Raw genomic sequence first — 19,786 nt, 5'->3', positions numbered from 1 at the left:
ATATGAGTAAAATAATCAGAAGATACAGGGATATGATACAAGTGGATACAAGTCAATGTCTTGAGTGCCTCGTGTGTCTCATGTCGAAATTGAGTCTGCACCTGAAATGTTTCTTCGTCATCACTGTTGCTTAAACTATTGCGAAAAGTAGAATCTTACTAGTGCAACGCTTGGGGCGACTAAAGATGTTGCAAGACATTTTGCTTTCTTATTGTGTTCATTAATACGCGCAGTTTGTGACGTAATAATAATTGGCCGACTTTATATGTATCAGAATATTTCCTCTTTCACAATTTCGTGGCCAAAGTTCTGTTCCGAAGATCTATTCATGCGATTTACTTGCAGCAAAATGTTTGAAACGAGTAAATATTGGCTGAACAACCAGTAGTATTGTAGCTAGTATGAACATCTAAGTGATCTGTCCTCCCAGGGAATCCTCGCATTACATCATCACAAAGGCATTTCTGGCTATCATCGATACTTCCGGTTGACCCTTGGGATTTTACTAGCCTCTTTTCCATGACGAGACTGCTATTCCTATAAATAAAGCGGTAGTAATTTTACTGGGAAAACTCAGGTCATAGCAAGAAAGACGCGATAAGAGCTTGGAAAACTTGCCTGTGCTCGTATTTTCGGTGAATCTGTGTAACTGATACGAGTAAATAATTAGAAAATATGACAGGGATAGGATATAAGTCAATGCCTTCGAGTGCCTCTGGTGTTCCACTGATTAGGTGGGTATATTCCCAAAAATTGGGAAATGTTTGTTTTGAGGAGCTTGCGATCGATCGGAGTGAGACTAATCAGTTGTAAAATAACTCAAAAATTACTCCTTGTCAGAGTATAACCAACGTATGCATATATTTTTAAGGTTTTCGCTTCCATCTCGGGATCTGTCGTTCTCTCTACTCAACATCTGAAATACGCGAGACAAAGCATACAGTACGATTTTTTCCCACTGATTGAAACACTACAGCTAACGAGAAAAAAATGGCCACATGGATTTCGATCGATTTCGTGCTTACGGTTTTGTTTTGAGCTTTTTACTTTCACAAGGAAGTTCCTGCAGAATTTGTTGTTGCATGTAGCCCCTCACCGTAAGGTGACAGTGAGATATATTCAGATTACCAGCTGTGTTGAGAAAACTGCTTGAGTACTTGCTAAAACAAGCTCGTTCGATTTGATTACAGGGAAATGTAGGGGTCCTTGCCGCTTAAGCTTTCTCTTTTACTCAAGCAAAAATCACAAAGAAAGACTCGCCTCCCCAAAAATTCCTCAGCTTGACTTCAATCAGGTGAAGCCATTGATATGAACATGGCGGTTTGGGCGTCAGGCTTGAGATCCACAGCATGAATTACCAAGATCTGTCTAACACAGAGTATGTTTAATGTCCCGGAGAAAGACACTCTCCTCTCCAAACTCGCCAGTTATTTTCACCACCTGATATTTAGTTATTCTTAACTCATCAATGAAATTGGGAAACCTAGGTTTTGAGTATATTTTTTGAGTGCTCCTCTGTTTGACATGTATGAAGTGGCAGCTTTAACATTCATTGTTGACCAAGGTGTAATGAAATTTTCTCCATCATCATTTTGTAGGCCATCAGTTTTCAGACAAGTCACAGATTTTGCAAATGTTTTCAAGGCATTTATTGGAACCAACTGGATTGGCCTGCCATTTGCATTTAAACAAAGTGGAATTGTGGTAAGAAGAATATTACTGCTTATAGATAGATACATGTAGAATTTAAGGAGGTAGAGGCCTAAAGAAATGAGATGAAATGAAACAAGTCAAAGAGTCCTTTAAGGGTGTTATTATAATTTCATTACCATTATCACTAGTGAAAGCTAAATGCAATCAGACTAAGCTGAGCATTATTTGGGCTAACCTGAACTCTGATGAGGCTGACAAGAGTGCTGTTCAGGTTAACCAGAGCTGGGCAAGTTACTAACCCAAAAATTATTCTTATTATCCCAGAAATTCATGGAACCTTTTGATGGGAATCACCTATTAAAAATGGAATGTAAAGGGGTTTTGACATCTCATAGGAAATGTGGCACACTGTATTAATACACAAAATCTGTTTATTGAAAGTACACATAATTCATAGACATAACATGTCTGTAATGTCGTAATAATTTCTTTCCCAGCTTGGTGTGGTCGGAGTACTTATAATTGCACTTATCACTGATCACTGTTGTCAGTTGATTATCAAGTGCAAGAAAGCTGCTGTCCAAAAGGTCCTGGACATAGTCCCTCAGTCAAAGGATGTTGAGGCTCAGAACGTAAATACAACCCAAATTCGAAACACTGTTGAGAAACGAATGCTCTTTGGAGAAATAGGAAGGATTGCTCTTGGCAAGTGGGGAGTGCTTCTTGTCAATGTAGCACTACTTGCCACACAATATGGCTTCTGTATTGGTTATTTCATTTTTATGGGTAACACAATCACATCAATGTTTCCAACAACTACAGAAACTTACACGACTCATCCCATTGCTACAACATCACTAGCAGAACGAAACTCTTCTAATGGTTCACTGGCTAATATGAACAGTTCAACGATCTTAGTTGGGAGATCACATTTGGTTAACCACGCTCCAGCATTTGGTCTGCTTATCCTGGTGCCGCTGATACCGTTGATACTGTTTTCATACATAAGAAGTGTACGTAAACTTGGTCCAGTCAGTTTTGCAGCTAATGTGGCCCTCCTGGTTGCTTTTGTTTCTGTAGTGGGATATATGTTGAGTGGTAAGTGTATTCTTTGGCCATTAAATTTTTCTAAGTAGACATACAGTCTGGATATAAAATCTGCATATAAGCCAATGGGTACACCAGGCCGGAGCTTATCCCGGTTTCTGTAGCATGAAGTGACTAGGAGTATTTCTACTCCCCCCTAGATGGGATGCTAGTCCATTGCAGGGTTACCCCCAGCATTAAATTCGCTGGTACCCATTTGTACACCTGGGTGAAGAAAGGCACTGTGAGAGTAAAGTGTCTTACCCAAGAACACAACACAATGTCCCTGGCCAGGGCTTGAACCCAGACCGCTCAATCCAGAGTCAAGCGCACTAAACATGAGGCCACGGCACCTCCACAGGCATACAGTAGACCCTATTAAATGTGATAGGCACCTATGGTACATAAAAATTGTGGTTTTCTAAGGTGTGGGGCCTTGCTCACGTGCCTTTGGCATGCAGTAGCTCTGCTGAGATTACCACAAGTGACTGTAATAATTGATTAAGTAGTAATCTCAGCAGGGCTGGCATTCAAGGAGGGTCCCATACCATACTAGAAAATTTGGTTACTCATGGAACTTAAAAATTTTGTTTGTCATGTGACTGTCCGTACATTTATCTTTCTGTATGCATGGCTGCCACTTGACAAATTGACAAGCTTTCAAGTCTTGTTTTACCTTTTTGGGCCTTAAATGGAAAGAAGAAACACTATCTCCCAATGTTACAGAGTCGATGGATGAGAAAATCATGGGCAGATTGATATAGAGAGTTTTAGTATAAATCTACTAGTGTTCAATCACGAATGGTGTTCTCTGATTGGCTACGTTACTCACTATCTATTCTGTGATAAATAGTGAGTACCGTAGCGGCATGTGCTAGGGGCCACTTCTTTGTGTTTTCGAAGTGTCTGTGAAGAGGATTTAGGTTACATTTTTGAACGCCTAGTAGATTTTTACTAAAACAATTAGATTATTCGCTCTCGATTTTGTGTGTGATAGTTGATGAGTGTGTAGCCCGAGTCAACTACATGTATCACGTGATAGAAATCTTGAGCTCATAATGTAATTGTTTAATAAAGTCATAAAAACTTTGCTGGTGAAGAAGACATGGAAATTTTCTCTTTCCATCCATGCACTTTTAACTTTCCACAAGTCTATCCAAAGTGAATACCACTCCTTAGGCTTTTTGTCAAAATGATGGTCTGCACATCTTGTGGATTCCTGCTTTTCATAGAGAGTTAGTTTGAATTGCTTTATTTTAAGCAAATTTGGAAATTTCCAGATGCACAGCACTGAAACTGTCTGTTTTATCAGCATATGTTCTCAGTGCAGGCTCCATACCTCTGAACTATCTCCCTTTTACTTCCCAAGACTAACAACAGTATTGCAACATTTCTATAACTATTGCAGGTTTAAAATTCAAACTGAAGGAGCTCAAGCTCTCACACTGGGCTACGTTACCAGTGTTCTTTGGTCAAGTAACCAGTGCTTATGAGGGTATTGGAACTGTAAGTAACATTTCTGGCTTTGTTATTTAACAGTTAAACGTAGTAATTTTAGTATGTTTGAGTCCAATTTTTCTGTTAGCAAATACAAATGTGCAGCTGAATTGACTATCGTTCATAAAAAAGCAAGGGGGCAAGTATTGTGATGTGACATGATTTTTGTTAAAAATGATGAAATTCTAACCAGAGAATTATTTTGATTGCTTTCAGTTGATTCCCATTGAAACAAGCATGGCAGAAAACAGACACCGATTTCCTTTGTACCTGCACTTTGCCATTGGGACTCTTTCAGTTATTCTAGGTTGTTTTGGTATACTTGGATATGTGGTGTATGGAGAAGAAGTGAACCAGATTGTCACAGAAAGTTTTCCTTCTGGAGTCCTGATTCAAGTTGTGCGGTGCTTGCTGTGTTTTGCTATACTCTTGACGTATCCACTACAAATCTTTCCTGTTATAGAAATAATTGAAGGATGGCTATTTAGTTCTGAGTGTAACCCAGTGGAGAAGTCCGATGGTGAATCAAGCTCAGAAGTTGATGATAATGTGCCTTGTCAAATGTCTCAAGAGGCTATGCTTGGTTCAGCCAGTGAGACTTCAAGGTTACTTGCACCAGAAATACCAAAACAGAAAAGCATTGTAAGTAAAAGATTAAATAATAAAAATTAAAAGTACAGTATTGTTCAAAAGTAACGCAAGCGAAATGCATGAGTTTCGTTCTTTGTTCCCGTGACTTTTTGACGAAAGTTCACACAAGAGTTCGAGTGAAATTTCATGGCGTATCGAGTGATAATTCACTTGAAGAAAGGGTGATTTTTCTTTGAAGTTTCTTTAAGCTAAAGAAAATTCGTGAGCACAAACGATAATTCGCCAGGCAGTACACGAAATTTCGCATTGAACGACAGTCCGGCAGCGTTCTTGTAATTTTCTTTTAGCGACTGATACGAATAAACTGTTGTGTAACTTACAAGCGATAAATTTGTAAATACGTGCTGATAAGCTGTTTGTAAATACGTGCTGGTTTGCAGTCATGGTCACCGATTAAGGGGATAACAATCTTACTCACCTAAAATTTGCAAAAGGCTTTCAACCAGCTTTGCTTGCTCAAGTTCAGCTTGGGCCCAGTTTCATACGCAAGGAATTAGAATACACTGTCAAACCACCTTATGAAGACAATGAGCTCAGTTCATTCCATGAGGGTTTTTCAATCTGAACACTTGTGCACGCTCGCGAATCCATTTGGCTGTTGTTTATTTCCATCTCATGCCCCGATCAGCCCCCTCGCGGTTGTCTGTTAAAGTTTCGGGCCTGCAAAGCCATTTTTAGATAATCTGTACCTAAAAACCGAGAGGTGTATACTCCTGAAATGTCTTGTATGAAGAGAACCTCTGTTCATATTAAGAATATGCCAATAAAACAGCGCTGTAATCATAGGGTTTGAGGTTTTGCTACGGCTTTCTGGGTGTGAAAACTTTTCGGGACCTTCAAGAAACAGGCCCCTGGCCCAAGTTGTTCGAAGGCTGGATAACGTTATCCACCTTTCTAACAACCCGGGACGAGGTCACTGGGTGTTGCTTTAAGTCTTTGAAGTGTTTACAATTATTTCGCTCCATTTACGTTGCCGTAATAATAATCATTGGGACTCTAACTTACAGGGATAAACAGATATGGATGATTGCAAGAACGATCCGTTTCCAAAATTTATTACGAGTTTTTGCTTTAATATGAAAATTCTTATATTACGGCATAACGAGAATATTACATATATCACAGAAAAACTAGAGAACTGATGTGTGACCTTCTAATATTGCGAGATCTCGGATGAGCTGACAATAAGCAGTCCGCTGCAGAGTCCAGCCTTGCTGTTGGCGAGATCTTTGTACGGTGGACAAACTCATGGCAATCCCACATTTTGCAAGCTTCTTCTGAATCTGTTGGCTTGTAGTCTCATCATTTTTTGCATCTGTTGATCTATAAATGCTTTTGCATCTACAGACAACTTTGTTGGTCTTCCCAAGCATGGTAGATTCACCATGGAGCCAGTAATTTGACTAATTTGTAGTTTCTTGATGATTTGAGAGATGCTAGTGAGGCTTACTAGTAAACCTTCATTCTTCAATGACCTGAATATTCCAGCTGGGTGGAGATCTTGCTTGTGAAGGAGCTCGATTCGAATTCTCGTATAATTTGAAAACATGATGACTGACCATCAAGGTGCTTTAAATGTAAAGCGAATGAGCGAATGATTTCTGGTCTAAGTAGTAAACACAAACGGTCGCTATGACACCAAACTGGTGCGGAGACTGGGGTCTGGCGCAAGAAGAATCGTGTGGTTCTACATGCTGTGAAAATGGCGTTTTGCCAAGTGTATAACATAGTGATTAAGTACAATTGCATTTATTTGTCGGAACTGTGGTGTTTTGGGATTTTGGATCAAGTCAACAATTTAGCATTCTGAAATAACCTCATGAGTTTCAATTAACATTTTGTTGAGCTGTGATGCTATTTCAGCAGATTAATGGCTTCTTTCGTGTGCAATGATTGGAAAGGTCACATATATTTCACTCAGCGAACTGTGTTCTAAAAACGCTCTTGGCCTATTGATGAACAATAGATCGAATTTTCGGGAGGAGCAAATTATCCTTCGAAAAATCACAGCGACTTTTCGGGAGAAGTGAATTATCGCTTGAAAATTTGCAGTGAATCATCATGTAAAGCGAATTATCGTTTGAAAAATCGCATGGATCAAAACAATAGGTGTCATGAAAATGCGAGGAAATTTCATGGAAATATCGTTTCAAGCGAAATTTCTTCAAAAAGCCACGAATTTCGTCAAAATTCGTTTGCGTTACTTTTGCACAATACTGTATATGAATCTGCACAGGTTGTTAAGTGTAGAAATGATCATTACATGTGTTCCAGAAAAACCATAAGCCTCCCACAGAAGTTTTTTTCTTGTTTGGAACCCCTCCCTCCACTTTCTCGAGCTTTGATTCATTTACTCTCCTGTTCAAAAATAGGCTTTTGAGACCCCCCACCCCCACCCCCTCCCCCTCAGAATTTCCAATACCCCTCCTTTGGGTGGGTATGGATACATTCTGGAACCACACATTGTAGAACTTTGTGTTTGCAATTCAATTACAATATATATATATTTTTTTAACAAGAGTGAGTGCAAATAAAGATTGATTGAAGTATATATGAAATCATTCATATTTGAACTGCAGTAGTAGATGAAAGTGAAGTATGATCATCGCAGTAAATTTTCCAATTTAAGCAACTGGAAAGAAGAAGCCCCACCCTGTTGAAGCCCTGATTTTTTTCAGGCTTCTTCTTTCCAGTTGCTTAAATTGGAAAATTTACTGCGATGATCATACTTCACTTTCAAAGATTGATTGAATTGGATAGAACCCTGCATTGTTTAAAAAGAAAAGTTTTGGTGGCACACAGTTATAACAGTCAATAGTTAGGGAGGTTCTCATTTGAGTGTCAAAAAGGAGTTGGTTGTGCATTTTAATTACTAAACAGCATGATTGGCTTAAAAAACTCAAGCCACTTTTTCATCCTTTCAGATGTAAAATCATACTCATCAGCTACATGTTATTACTTCGAATTTTGATTGGTTCACTATATTGTCTGTGTCTTGTGATTGCCAAGAGTGATTTCTTCAGTTTTGGTTTTATGACACTCAATTGAAAACTGCTCCAATATGAGCACACTTAAGGAATTGAAAAAAAAAATTAAAAGAAGGTTGATCTATGATTGCTCTTAGCATCAATCCACAAACTGGTCTACTGTTAAATGATGTAAGATGTGATTTTTACTTTTATCCCACCTGTCCTGTGACAGGAATGGGAGTTGAGCACTGTAGGCCTAATAAACCACAGGGCAGGGGATGATCATTTGAAATTTAATTATGTTCCATGTGTTATTTTCAATCAGTTAAGTAGTCCTATGTTATCCAGTTAATCCATTAAAATGTTTCATACCTGCAATGCAATGTAGGTTACTTACTTTAGGTCATTACCCACTGAGTGAGTCTTTTTCACTAAGAGAATATGCATGCACATTTTTTCTTTTTTTTTGTGACCAAACTTTAAATATTGTTCATTTACCACAGGCAAGGAAATGGAAGAAAAATCTACTGAGGACCTTTCTAGTGCTAACTACTGCTGGGATTGCTATTGCCTTGAAAGATGATTTTGCTTATGTCAGCGCTATTGTTGGTTCTATTGGAAGTTCCACTCTTGGCTTCATTTTACCTTGTGTATTTCATCTTGTACTTTGCAAAGATTCTAGTACAACACTGACCAGAGTGAAGGACTGCTTATTTATTGCCTTTGGAATCCTTGGAGGAGTGATAGGTGTGGCAGTCACCATACAGCAGATTGTTGAACAGTTCTCGAAGAGTTGAACCATCATATTATTGTAAAATTAAAGACAAAAGATTTCATATGTATGTTAAATAATTAGTTTCTAAAACATTCATGTTTGGTGTTGTTGGCTAAGTAAGCTCTGTATGGTATTTTAGTCGAACCCCCCTCCCTCTTTCTCTCCCAAAAAGGTTAGACCAATCCATTAATCATCACTTATAAAATCAAGTTAGATCATTATTTATTTAGGGTAAAAAATTGATCAGATTATAAAAATTTATTTCTAAGCCAACTGCAAAACCCTTAGAAAGTTATGTAAGGCCACAGCTTAGAACCAGAGTTTAATGTAATCTAATACCTGGATGTCAAGACATTAGCGCTAGTTTTAGGTTTTTTTATGAAAGTTCATGCCAGTGGCTTTTTTTACTAAATTGAGAACAGCTGGCAGAATGAGGTGCTACTATTTGGAGCCACAGATCAGATAATGCATGCTCTAAAATGAAGCACAAATTTTAATTTCAAGTTTGTCAGCGGTAACACAATTTTATCTCATTAGAATTTTTTACTTACCTTTTGCTTTCATATTTTCCTCGATTTGAAAGTAACTTAGTACAGTCGAACCTCTGGTTGCGACCACCTCTCCTCAGTGACCAGCTTTCCAAAGTACCAAAAGTTTCCAAGTCCGATCACTATATTTGGAATCTCTTGTAAGTGAGCACCTCTCGTAAGCAACTGTGACCACTTTTAGAGCATAAAGTTTGAAATTTTCTTTTGTTTTTAACCTCCTGTAAGCGACCACTTGACAGATAATAGAGCATAAATTGGATAATGAGGTGCTGTAACGCTATCGTATTCCTGAGTAGTACAAGAGATGGAAATTTCCTCAATGTGAAGAACCGGATTTTTTCTCGAAATTGACTTTTCACATGAATAAAACATTTAAACATGCAGTTACCATATACTAATGAGGCAAAATTTTGACCCGATGTGGTCTAAGCTCTCGTAAGTGACCACCTTCCGTAAGTGACCATCTAGGCTTGATGTTTTTGGTGGTCACTTACAGGAGGTTCGACTGTTCTTCTAAAAGTATTAGTGTCCAAGGGAGTAATAGTTTAACCAGGAGAATATTTATTTTCTAATCAGGGGAACAGGTTAGGAATTTTCATCATTTGTAACTGGATGGCAGTGGTACACACAGAGAGACTTGTAGAAATTTAAGTTTAAATCTTAAGTCTGTTAATGTTAAGTGTATTCCTTTAAAATGCCAGTGTACTACAGTTGAAGTTCTAGTAGGTGACCGCTTCAGGATCATAACTATAGCTGTAAAGCTTGTCCCTTAAGAGAATGAGTTCCCATAAGTGACATTTACCAGTTAGAGGTATTTTTAGCATAAGAGTTTTCTACCTCAGTCTCATGAAATTAAAAATCTTCATCATTATTAGGCATTGTTGTAGGTACACAGTAAAAAAAGTGGAAAGTTTTATTGAATTGTCCACTTATACCAAACTAAGTGGTTACTTACAGCACGCTAATGGGAGCGGTCATTTGCATGAGTTTGAGAGACAGTTCAAACAGGCTTTCACAATGGTAGTAGCAATTCCAGCTGGTTGCTTAGTAAACCTTCTTAAACTCATTTGTATTTGTAGGTAGTCTGGCTGCTGAATTTGTAACTCAAGTTTTGAATGTCAAAGACAGTTTTTGATTTTCCAAGCTTGGCTTTTGCAGCTGGACTTGTGGGGTAGCCTGTGAATGCAGAGGCTTGTCTCCACCAAAAATAACATCATTATTTACAGCGAAGACAAGCAACACTTGGAAATAGTGTGTGTTAGCAGGCTACTTGTGGGCAAGTCTGGTTGCTTAATTATTAGTCAGAGGGGGTGCAAGAACAGTTTGGCCTGTATTCAATTTTAAATTGGGGCAATGGTTAAAATTTGCTTGGTGTGTTGATTCATTCAAAACCCAAGGTATTTATGGGACAATGTACCAAATGTTATTTTAATACTACAATGGTTGTCCTATACAGAGTATATTTTATTATTTAGGGAAATGCAAATATAATAATAAATTTTATGGAAATGTTCTGCTCAATAGTAGTGCCATTTGGACTTGTATCAAGTTACCTTTCCAATGATGGGGCCCATGAAGTGCTGGAAGAGCCCTAAAAATTCCGTGTAGCAGGGTAAGAGGTAGCAGCTCTTACAACATCTTGAGGAATGGCCCAATACTCTGACAGAACAACAGAACATAGTCTCAAAGGCTATGCTGGCAAGCAAAATTACGGTAATGATTCGATTTAGTGCCTGAGGCAGTTATTTACTTTGGTACCTCAAGGGAGGGCGCTTATTTGAGACACTGGGCGCAGAGATCATTTGTTGGGACTTATGCACGATGATAGAGATGATAGTTCAATAATCAAATTGCAACTCAATTCAAAACTTGCAACGCTTATGACAATCATTAAAGATGTGTAGTGTAATAATAATTGAGTTACATCTGCATTGATCATTTTCTTTACCATCTTGTTCAAAATGTACGTAGCTCCAAGATGGTTTGTTGGAGGTCAAAGGGATAAGTTTTCAATTTGCTGTCAGAAAGAAAAGATGGGATTTTATTTGAAGGTACTCTGGGAGATGTTCATGTACTAACTGGGTCATCTACTGGAGAATGTAGGTATTAGATGTATCCCAGGACAAGAAGCAAGTCCCTGACACATGTTAATTACAACAATTGGTATTATTAGTGTAAAATCAATCATGTTCATTTAAAACTTTTTTGGTACGCTCTATAACAATTTTTATTTGCTGTCATTATAAATAAGAAATTAAATCTTACTGACCCATAATGTCACCTTGGGTTTCCTTCAGATAGATATTAATTAAAATGTATTGGACAGATGAAGAAAACCATGGACCAGTTGATCCAATAATAATTATAAAATTTAATATTGTAATAAAAACATCTTGTTTCATGGAACTGTACTTGAAAATGGAAGTAAAATCCCTCCCTTTCCATAAGGCTTTACTATGGTAAACCAGGGGTTTCACTGACGTTTTCAGCAGGAGGACAACTGGTTTTCACAGGCGGACAAAACTATTTGAACTGAACTTCTTTATAAGAACTTTCTGCTAGATGGTCAAACCAGGTGGGCAAAATCATCTTTAGAGCCAGTCAATTTTCCCAGTGCGCGGACCTTAATGAAACCCTTGACTAAACCTATTTGCGTTCGGAGAACGCAAACCTAATTTTGACCTGTGGCTTTCTTGAGTTGGTTTCCCTGCGCACAATTATATGCATAAAAAAATCCACATTCCTGTAAGGGCACCAAAATGGCCACCCCGCTTGATTTTTGCAGGGGCACATCACAGCCAGTAAACTGGTACCGTTACTAAGACGTGACGAGACATGCGGTGCACAGGTATGCCGTGTGAGCTCGTCTTTGCGCTGGATCTGTTCGCTATTTTGTGCTCTCAGCGTTGGATTTTGGTGAATTTGAACGCTTCGACGGCAGCATTTATCGAAATCTGAGGGAATTGTCCTTGTCTATTTTATATCTTAACAAACACGACTTTGAATCACCGTGGCTTTCAGGATGATAACCGTGGGAACAGCTATATTTTGATTGCATTTGTTGATTTCGTTCCAGTCGCAACAGATACATATAGCTCAGTCTTTATCCCGGGGAGGGCGGGGGGTACTCCCTTATATGAGCTATATAGGTATGTGTGGCCCCAAATGGTATGGTTTCTCAGCCATTCTGGTCATAAATAGGGTATCAATTTTAGCCTATTTTAGCCATTTTGGTCAGAAATAGGGTATGATTTTTGCACTCTAGCCTTGATATGGGTATATATTTTTAAGAAGAATCACTTTTTCATCATTATTGAAAAGAAAATTAACAAAAGCTCTGCACAAGTTATGTTTACGGTAATTTAACATTGGTCTGAACTAGGGAACTTATTACAACGCAGGTCTGAAACAGGGTTTTGATATAATAGTCAGGTCATAAATAGGGTATCGAATATTTGGTCAGGTCATAAATAGGGTAGGGCATATCGCAGATTTTGGTCATAAATGGTAAGGGTTTTGGGAAGCGGGCTGCACACCCCCACCCAACTTTTCCGGGAGCCCCCCTCCCCAGGGTCTTTATCCAATTGAATAAATGCTGTTTGGAATCCACAGAAAAGTACTCTGAAGGCAAGATCCATAAGAGTGAGCCTGAACCAAGGAACGGCAAATTATCTGAATACTGTCTACTAGTCATCAGGGGAAATACTCGAATCAGTTTGTGCTGAAGACAAACGAGCACACGATTGTAAATGTTTGGTACCTCTTAAAATGGAATGGACTTTGACACTATGATATATCTGTCTGTAAAACCCATGGTTGCTGATGAAAAACGTTGATTTTAGCAATAGAGGTTGAAAGTCAGCTAGTGAAATCATTTAAAGTATATATATTAAAGAGACAGCGTCGAACGCACTCTCATAATCGTTGATTACTACTAGTTACAGTAATAGTGTTGTTGACTTGTTTGGAGTTGCCTTGCCTCCAAAAGTATGGCTATAATAGCAATGTGGTATTGAAATAAAGCCTCCAGTATTTACATAGTCCAGTCCCTGACCCCTCCTTTTTCCCAGGAAAAACCCAGGCAGTGAAAAGAGAGTCCAGGTTAACTTGCATGGGCATGATTAGAATGGCACCATCCCCGTCTCCCCAAAAGAAAATGGGGGAAAAAAACCATATATGGCAGAACTTTTGGAACTGCATGCACATCTAGTGGCCATCTATTAACTACAAGCAGGAATATCAGAACATTCTTTAAAAAAACTTAACCTATCCTTCATCTGCTAACAACAAATGGCCAAAATTCTAGTCATCTGCAGAGTGCACAATTGAAGATCAAAAACTAGATACTTGTATTTACTCACTCACTAAAGTTCAAATCACTCTCGCATTACACCATCTACTATGGTGAGCACTTGATAGTACATTTATTTATTTTCAGTTATTAATGTGTGGTTAGGGTTAAATTCCTAACATTGTCTTGCAACATTCTGGCATTCCTGGTTTTAGTAAATTTAATAGAGATTTGGGCAATATTTGAGACAAAATTTCTTGCTGTTAAGTTGTGTGTTTGGTTGCATTTGAGCAAACAATTAAATCCTAGTGCACGTCAACACCACAATCTTAGACTAGTTCATTCTGAGCATGCTCTTGCAAGTTATACAAATATCATTCTTGTCCCCAGAGACCGTGCTCCCTTTAGTCAACACCAAGAATTGCTACATTTGGCTGGATCAGATTTTCTGGGCATGTGCAGAGACACTGGAAGTCTGTGATTCATGGACTTCCTGTCAAATCTGGCAAATCTGATTGGATAAGAATACGAAACAAATACTCTGCACATGTTCAGGAAATCAGGTACAGCCAGAGGTTGTAATTCTTGGTGCTGACCAAAAGGAGTGCGGCTCTGGGGATGAGAATGAAGTAAATAATAAAAGATCATATATACTGCAGAGAAAGATATAAAGACATGATTGATCATTGCAGTCATATATGCTGCTTAAGCAGCTGTGAATTATCCTGGACTCTCCTTTTGCCTGTCTAGGTTCAACTCCCATATAGGGCAGGGAAAGGCAATGTTCAGGGACTGGACTAGTGTTTATGGTGATGGGGATCAGAAGATTACGACATTTTAGAACGTGTTGACCTTGGGCAGAGTTAAAAATAGCATTTTTTCTCTAAAGGCTGGTTTTCACTAGCAACAGAGTCAGAGTCAGAGAGACATAATCAGAAGAGTAGAACAATACGATCTAGTGAAAATCAAACCGACAGAGTTGGAAGCAGGATACCCATTCCACTTTACACTCCATTGCTTATAAATGATCTAGAGAAAACTACATTGTTGGAGTTGGAAGCAGAAGCAGAAGAATAAACCAATCACAATGCTCAATTCTAGGCCTTGTGATTGGTTGGTTCTTCCATTTCCGCTTCCAACTACAACAATCTAGTTTTCACTGGATCATAAGCAATGGAGTCATAAATGGAATCGGAAGAAATGGAAACGTTCTGATTCTTCCAACTCCAATTCCATCAAGCTGATGATGCTTCTTGATTTTCACTACGTTGTAAGCGTTCTTATGACTCCAACTATGACTCCAGCTCCAACTCAGTCACTAGTGAAAACTTGGGCCTTAAAAAAGTGGGCCTACCACTGACATATTTTTTTCAACAAGAGGAAGGCCAGTCCCAATAGAGTTGCTACTAAGTCAGGCTAGAAATGCTGAAGCCAAAACAAAAAAAAGTAAATAAAAACTTTCCTCCTTCGATATTAGGCAATGCATACTGATACAATGATTAGTGTGCTAATTATTCAACAGGCACTGATCAGTGGCTTCTTTCCAAGTTTTTGATAATCACATTCTGTTGCTGATTTCTTAGCCTGAATTGTCCCCGTTCCCCAAGTCCTACTATCCCAGTTCTCCACTTTTATGTAGGAGATATCAGATCACTCCCTCTTGGCAACAACCAGTGGGCATTACCTTCACATAATCATCAGTATTATATTTTTCAACTTGAGTGCCAGCTGTCACTTTGGCAAGGAAAGTAACAGATGTGCAACTAGAGCTGTCTGCTTGCTGTTGAGAGCTAAGAAAAGAGGGTTAAAAACTTGAATTACCCAAGGATTCAGAGGAATTTCCTGATTGACTTTGCTGATGTCCACATAAAATAGTGCTTGTTCCAGTTATACCTGAGTGGGCAAAGTTCTCCAGATTTGCTACTGAGCTTTCCAATTTTCCATTTACTTCTTTAGCTTGTTCCTGAAACCAATTATTATAGTTTCCCTTCATTTCTTGACATAGGGCTTTTAATATCTCCACTTCGCCTTGAATTTGCTTCCAGTGTTCCTCTAGCTTGCCCACCCTTATGTAAACCTCCTGTCGTTTTGCTTTTTCTTCTATAAGACATCCCTCCACAAAAAGTCGCAAGTCCTTTTCTTGAACCAGCTGTTTCTGGAGTTTCTGCACTTCAGATGTTGCAAGGTAAAGCTGTGCCTCTGTTTGACTAACCTGCCATTGATGCTTCTCCAGACATTGACTGTTAAATGTAGTATTTGAGCGTTCCTTTTGTTCCTTCCAACGAGAAAGTGCTGTTAGTATTTTCTTTCTTGGTCCAAGCAATGAAATTCCAATTTCTTTAAGGTCGCTATCAGTCAGAGTCAGTAGTGTGCCAAAATCCACATCTTGCTTGTCAAACATAGGAATATATTTTGTCAATTTCAATTCCTGCAGAAAGCTAGCAACAGTTAGTTTGTTTGGCAGAATTCCATTGGTTTGGACTTGCGAGCTTCTGTTGTTCTCATTGTCAAAGCTGTTCACTTTCTGTAACTGTTTATGCAAACTGGCACTTTCAACTGTTCTGCCGCAGTTGATAAAGAAGTGCTCTTCAAAACTACCAACATTGCCTTCAGGAGTTCCTGGGGTGTTTGAGTGAAGATGTGGGCTTCCTACAATATGGCTCATCCTTTCCTGTTTTCCCATTATAGTGGGAATGCTTACTGGCTTGCCACCTTTGTTTTGACTGCTCATCAACTTTTTAAAGGCTTCTGGACCATCACGGATCCCGGTGTTCAGGAATGCATTTTTACCCTGAAGCCAGCCATGAACTTTCTCCTCAGCAAGTTCATTGACATCAGGAAGAAGACCAGGTTCACTTCGCAGCAAATAGTTTGGCAGATTGTGGAATGCTTGCTGGTCAATTATGTTTACAACTGCCATGTTTCCTTGCTGCCAAGCCACAGACCGAATGTCTTCACCAAGATTTGTACGAGCCTTCATGTTAGCACCACATCTGACAAGCTCTTCAAATATGACTTCATGACCCTCTCTTGCAGCCACCAAAAGTGGAGTCAGGCCCAGTCTATGTTCTCTACAATGATCAGTAAAAAGTATATAATATATATTAAGTGACTGTTGAGAGTGCAATGGCATTGCTTACACTACTGTATAATTATGTGGTCAACATTATGCTGTTGGGGAAAGGTGGCAGTCTCAACAACTGCCACCTTTCCCCAACAGCAATGGTCACTAAAGAGCGTCCCAACTGCCAAAATAACCTCTCCACAATGGTCAGTTAATTGACGACCAATGTACATTGAATTCAAAACCTCATTTTTGTAACAGAGTACAAAACATGATCTGTCTCACACATCATTGGTCTCTGTTTCTGCTTGATTTCTGTATTATTGATATTTTTGATTGTCTTATGCCCGGTTCAAACGCCGTACTTTACATGAGCCAAATTGAATGCTAATGAGGAAGAACAAAGGATTTTTCTCATTTGCATTCAATTCGGCTCATGTGAAGTACGGCGTCTGAACTTGGCCTTATACATTATTTTATATGCTACAATAAACATAATTATAATCCATGAAATATTTTCGTTTGTGCAGTTGATCTAAACGCATCACGTGACTGAATATTCCCCGGCAAAAATTGGGGAATATCCGAGTTATATTCCCCACTTTTGAAAACTACGTGTGTTACAAAAAATATTTGAAGGATAATAAAGACAATAGCCTTCATTTGGGGCGAAAATATGTTGGCATACTTGTCCTTGGACATCATCTATTCCTCAAAGCTCACAGTTTTCCTCGGGCTAAGCTTTTTGAAAACTGTTCGCTTCTTGGAACAGATAATGTCTGTGGACAAATACCTGTACACATTTTCTTGCCAAATGGAGGCTATTGCTTTTATATAGCTGTTAGTACAGTTGAGCCTGTGGTCCCATATTCTTTTGTTTAAAAAGGCATACAAATGAGGCAAACAGGTCAATACAAAGTAAAATTGACCCTTTCGCCCCATTTATATGTCAAACCACTGAAAACTGTAATAACAGCTATTGCAATGCCTGAATGAAAAAAAGGTGTCATATTACACTCCAACTTTCCTATAAGAGGTTCGACTGTAGCTCAATATATAATAAATATTATTATTATTAATATTAATATTAATATAACCAATGTTAGGTTATGTGTCTGTATATATCAGTTTTAAAAGTGCTACATATCTAATTTGTGACTATAGTTGACGTTACCTTCTACTTATTATTGAACAACTTTTGTCGATGTTCTTTTGGTATAAAATTTACGATTTTGGCAGTACTTGGTCATAGGATCCCACCTTATCTCCTTCTCAGCACCATTCTCTAATAACAACTTCACAACATTGTGATGTCCTTGGTAAGTTGCATAGAACAGACAAGTCCATCCCCTCTTGTCCTGGATATCGATCTTAGCGCCACTTTGCAACAGAAAGTACACGATAGATTCGTTCCCACAGCTTGCCGCAAGCATCAGCGCTGTCGCTCCATGTCTCGTCGTTGTGAGAGCGTTCACGTCGACATGATGGTCGAGGAGTAGATTAACGATGGTGTCGTGCCCAACATAAGCAGCGTACATGAGAGGCGTCCATCCGCCAATGTTAGGTCTATCGAGATCGGCAAGTTCCATTCCGTCTGCTAGATATTGCTGTAGGCAATTGTACTCGCCGATAGAACAAGCAGTAAAGATGTCCATTTTGACCACTTCATCTTCGTTCCAAAGATTGCTACAATCGTTCACATCAGAGAAACTCGATGATCGCTCCGATCGGACATCGTTATGGTTCGGTGGCTCTTCCATTATACTCTTGGCTTACGGTATAACAAGTGTTTGAACGAGGAATATGACAACTTCCTATCTATGACATCTATGCTAACTGAGAAGAACTGAGCAGAAAACAATCTCGTTCCCAGAGTCTTCGTTCCTGTTGACCAGCGGTCGGAAAATTGCGCGCACTAGTGTTATGTTTTGAATGCCGTTTTTGCATTCGTATTTACACCCAGTCCTCTCAAACTAATTACACGTAATAAGCAATGATTAAATAGTGTTTTACTATCACCTCTGTTAAAATTACTGGTTTTAGTCTTGAGTTAGAAATGCCCAAACAAATATGTTTTTCACTTTTTTATGGTTTTACTTGCGATTTTCTTGAATTTCCTTCGGTGAAATCTTCCAAAATTTTCACAGCATATCGTTTCCTGTGGGACACGAATTTTAAACACAAAAAAAGTAGGGTTTGCAAAGACAGGTTTTTCGATTGTTGCAAATTTACGTCTTTTACCGCTGCGAAAAAACTGGTCTTATAGATTTCCCTAAAAAACGAGCTCCGACTAAAGTAACATATTTACTACCAATCTGCCAAGTTTTACGAAATTTCACCGAAGGAAACGCGAGAAAATTCACTGTCAGTTTTGTTTGTTGTGCTCGTGTTGACGTAATAAGATACTGTATCGAAAAACACTGACGTTTTCCTTCGAGCGCGCGCAGATTACTCGAGCTTTCGTCCTATGCGCGTGTGCGATCGTAAAACTATAGAGAGCCACCTTAAGCAAGCAACCGGAACGATGATCCTGCTGGTATACGTTGGATCAGAAGCATATCACCCAGTTCTAGGTGATATGCTTCTGGTTGGATCAATAGTCATCTAATCGGCTTTACATATAAAATGAAGAATGCAAAAGCAAAAACCGACACAACGTAGGATGATTTTTTGAAGGTGTACTATATTTCGGCTGGCCAAACCAGCCGAAATAGAAAATTTTACATTGGGACGTGTTTTTATGTAGCCGATATTTTCGTAATTCCGATCGCTGGTCAAGGGGAACGAAGACGCTGGGAACGAGTTGAGCACAAAACTGAAACATTACAGCAGGCTCCTCTATTCCTAGCACGGGCATCACATGTTCTTGAAAATTCCTTTTTTGCGTGACGACAAAAATTTCTTTGGCTACACTCTTTTTTTTAATATAAGGATATATTTTACAAGAATATCGTGGCTGAAATTAGCGAAATTTTAAGAATGAATCCAAGGCTGAGATTTTGAAAAGAAAATAATTTAGTGTGTTGAAAATTTGGAAATACAATACAATAATATCATGTGCTGTTAACTGTATAAAATTCTTCCTTTCTCTAATTAAACGTCAAAACTAGCCAAAAGGCAACAAAAACGGTATGTTCGACGCTAATGAATTTTTGAAAGAAATTATGTGCGTTATATCAGGCTTTAACGCCAGCAGGTTGGCTCCAAAAGTACTTTAACACTGATCCAGACACCAACTATATTGTAATATAA

The 19,786-nt window shown here is 38.7% G+C and overlaps 2 protein-coding genes across 3 annotated transcripts; one reads left to right on the top strand and one right to left on the bottom strand.

Moving 5' to 3' along the window:
• Positions 1-563: 563 nt before the first annotated feature.
• LOC110065230 (uncharacterized) lies at positions 564-10,700 on the top strand. Of its 2 annotated transcripts, none has more exons than XM_089288946.1 (6): positions 564-734; positions 1,599-1,704; positions 2,151-2,751; positions 4,148-4,245; positions 4,453-4,878; positions 8,360-10,700. In XM_089288946.1, exons 1-6 carry the CDS (start codon positions 676-678, stop codon positions 8,651-8,653), a joined length of 1,584 nt encoding a protein of 527 aa, XP_089145072.1. In that variant the 5' UTR covers positions 564-675; the 3' UTR covers positions 8,654-10,700. The 2 variants fall into 2 exon arrangements, with proteins under 2 accessions (XP_089145072.1, XP_089145073.1); XM_089288947.1 differs by lacking the exon at positions 564-734 and adding an exon at positions 1,149-1,378.
• Positions 10,701-11,380: 680 nt separating this feature from the next.
• Positions 11,381-18,689, bottom strand: LOC110065223 (ankyrin repeat and SAM domain-containing protein 3-like). Its single transcript, XM_020772333.2, has 2 exons — positions 17,795-18,689; positions 11,381-16,541 (listed from the first exon to the last, which is right to left on the bottom strand). Exons 1-2 carry the CDS (start codon positions 18,292-18,294, stop codon positions 15,275-15,277), a joined length of 1,767 nt encoding a protein of 588 aa, XP_020627992.1. The 5' UTR covers positions 18,295-18,689; the 3' UTR covers positions 11,381-15,274.
• Between the last annotated feature and the right edge of the window lie 1,097 nt (positions 18,690-19,786).

This window comes from Orbicella faveolata, unplaced genomic scaffold, assembly GCF_042242905.1.
Source record: "Orbicella faveolata isolate gen_17 unplaced genomic scaffold, um_ofav_v1 contig_2, whole genome shotgun sequence".
NCBI lineage: Eukaryota > Metazoa > Cnidaria > Anthozoa > Scleractinia > Merulinidae > Orbicella > Orbicella faveolata.
The sequence above is the reverse complement of the archived record's forward strand: the minus strand, read 5'-3'. Positions and strand labels throughout refer to the sequence as shown.

Coding starts and splice junctions, on each gene's coding strand:
- LOC110065230 (XM_089288946.1), top strand. CDS start 676: ATGACAGGGATAGGATATAAGTCAATGCCTTCGAGTGCCTCTGGTGTT. Junction 1,705..2,150: donor TTAAACAAAGTGGAATTGTG/GTAAGAAGAATA, acceptor TTTCTTTCCCAG/CTTGGTGTGGTCGGAGTACT. Junction 4,879..8,359: donor TACCAAAACAGAAAAGCATT/GTAAGTAAAAGA, acceptor CATTTACCACAG/GCAAGGAAATGGAAGAAAAA.
- LOC110065223 (XM_020772333.2), bottom strand. CDS start 18,294: ATGGAAGAGCCACCGAACCATAACGATGTCCGATCGGAGCGATCATCG. Junction 16,542..17,794: donor GGTGCTGAGAAGGAGATAAG/GTGGGATCCTAT, acceptor TGATCATTGTAG/AGAACATAGACTGGGCCTGA.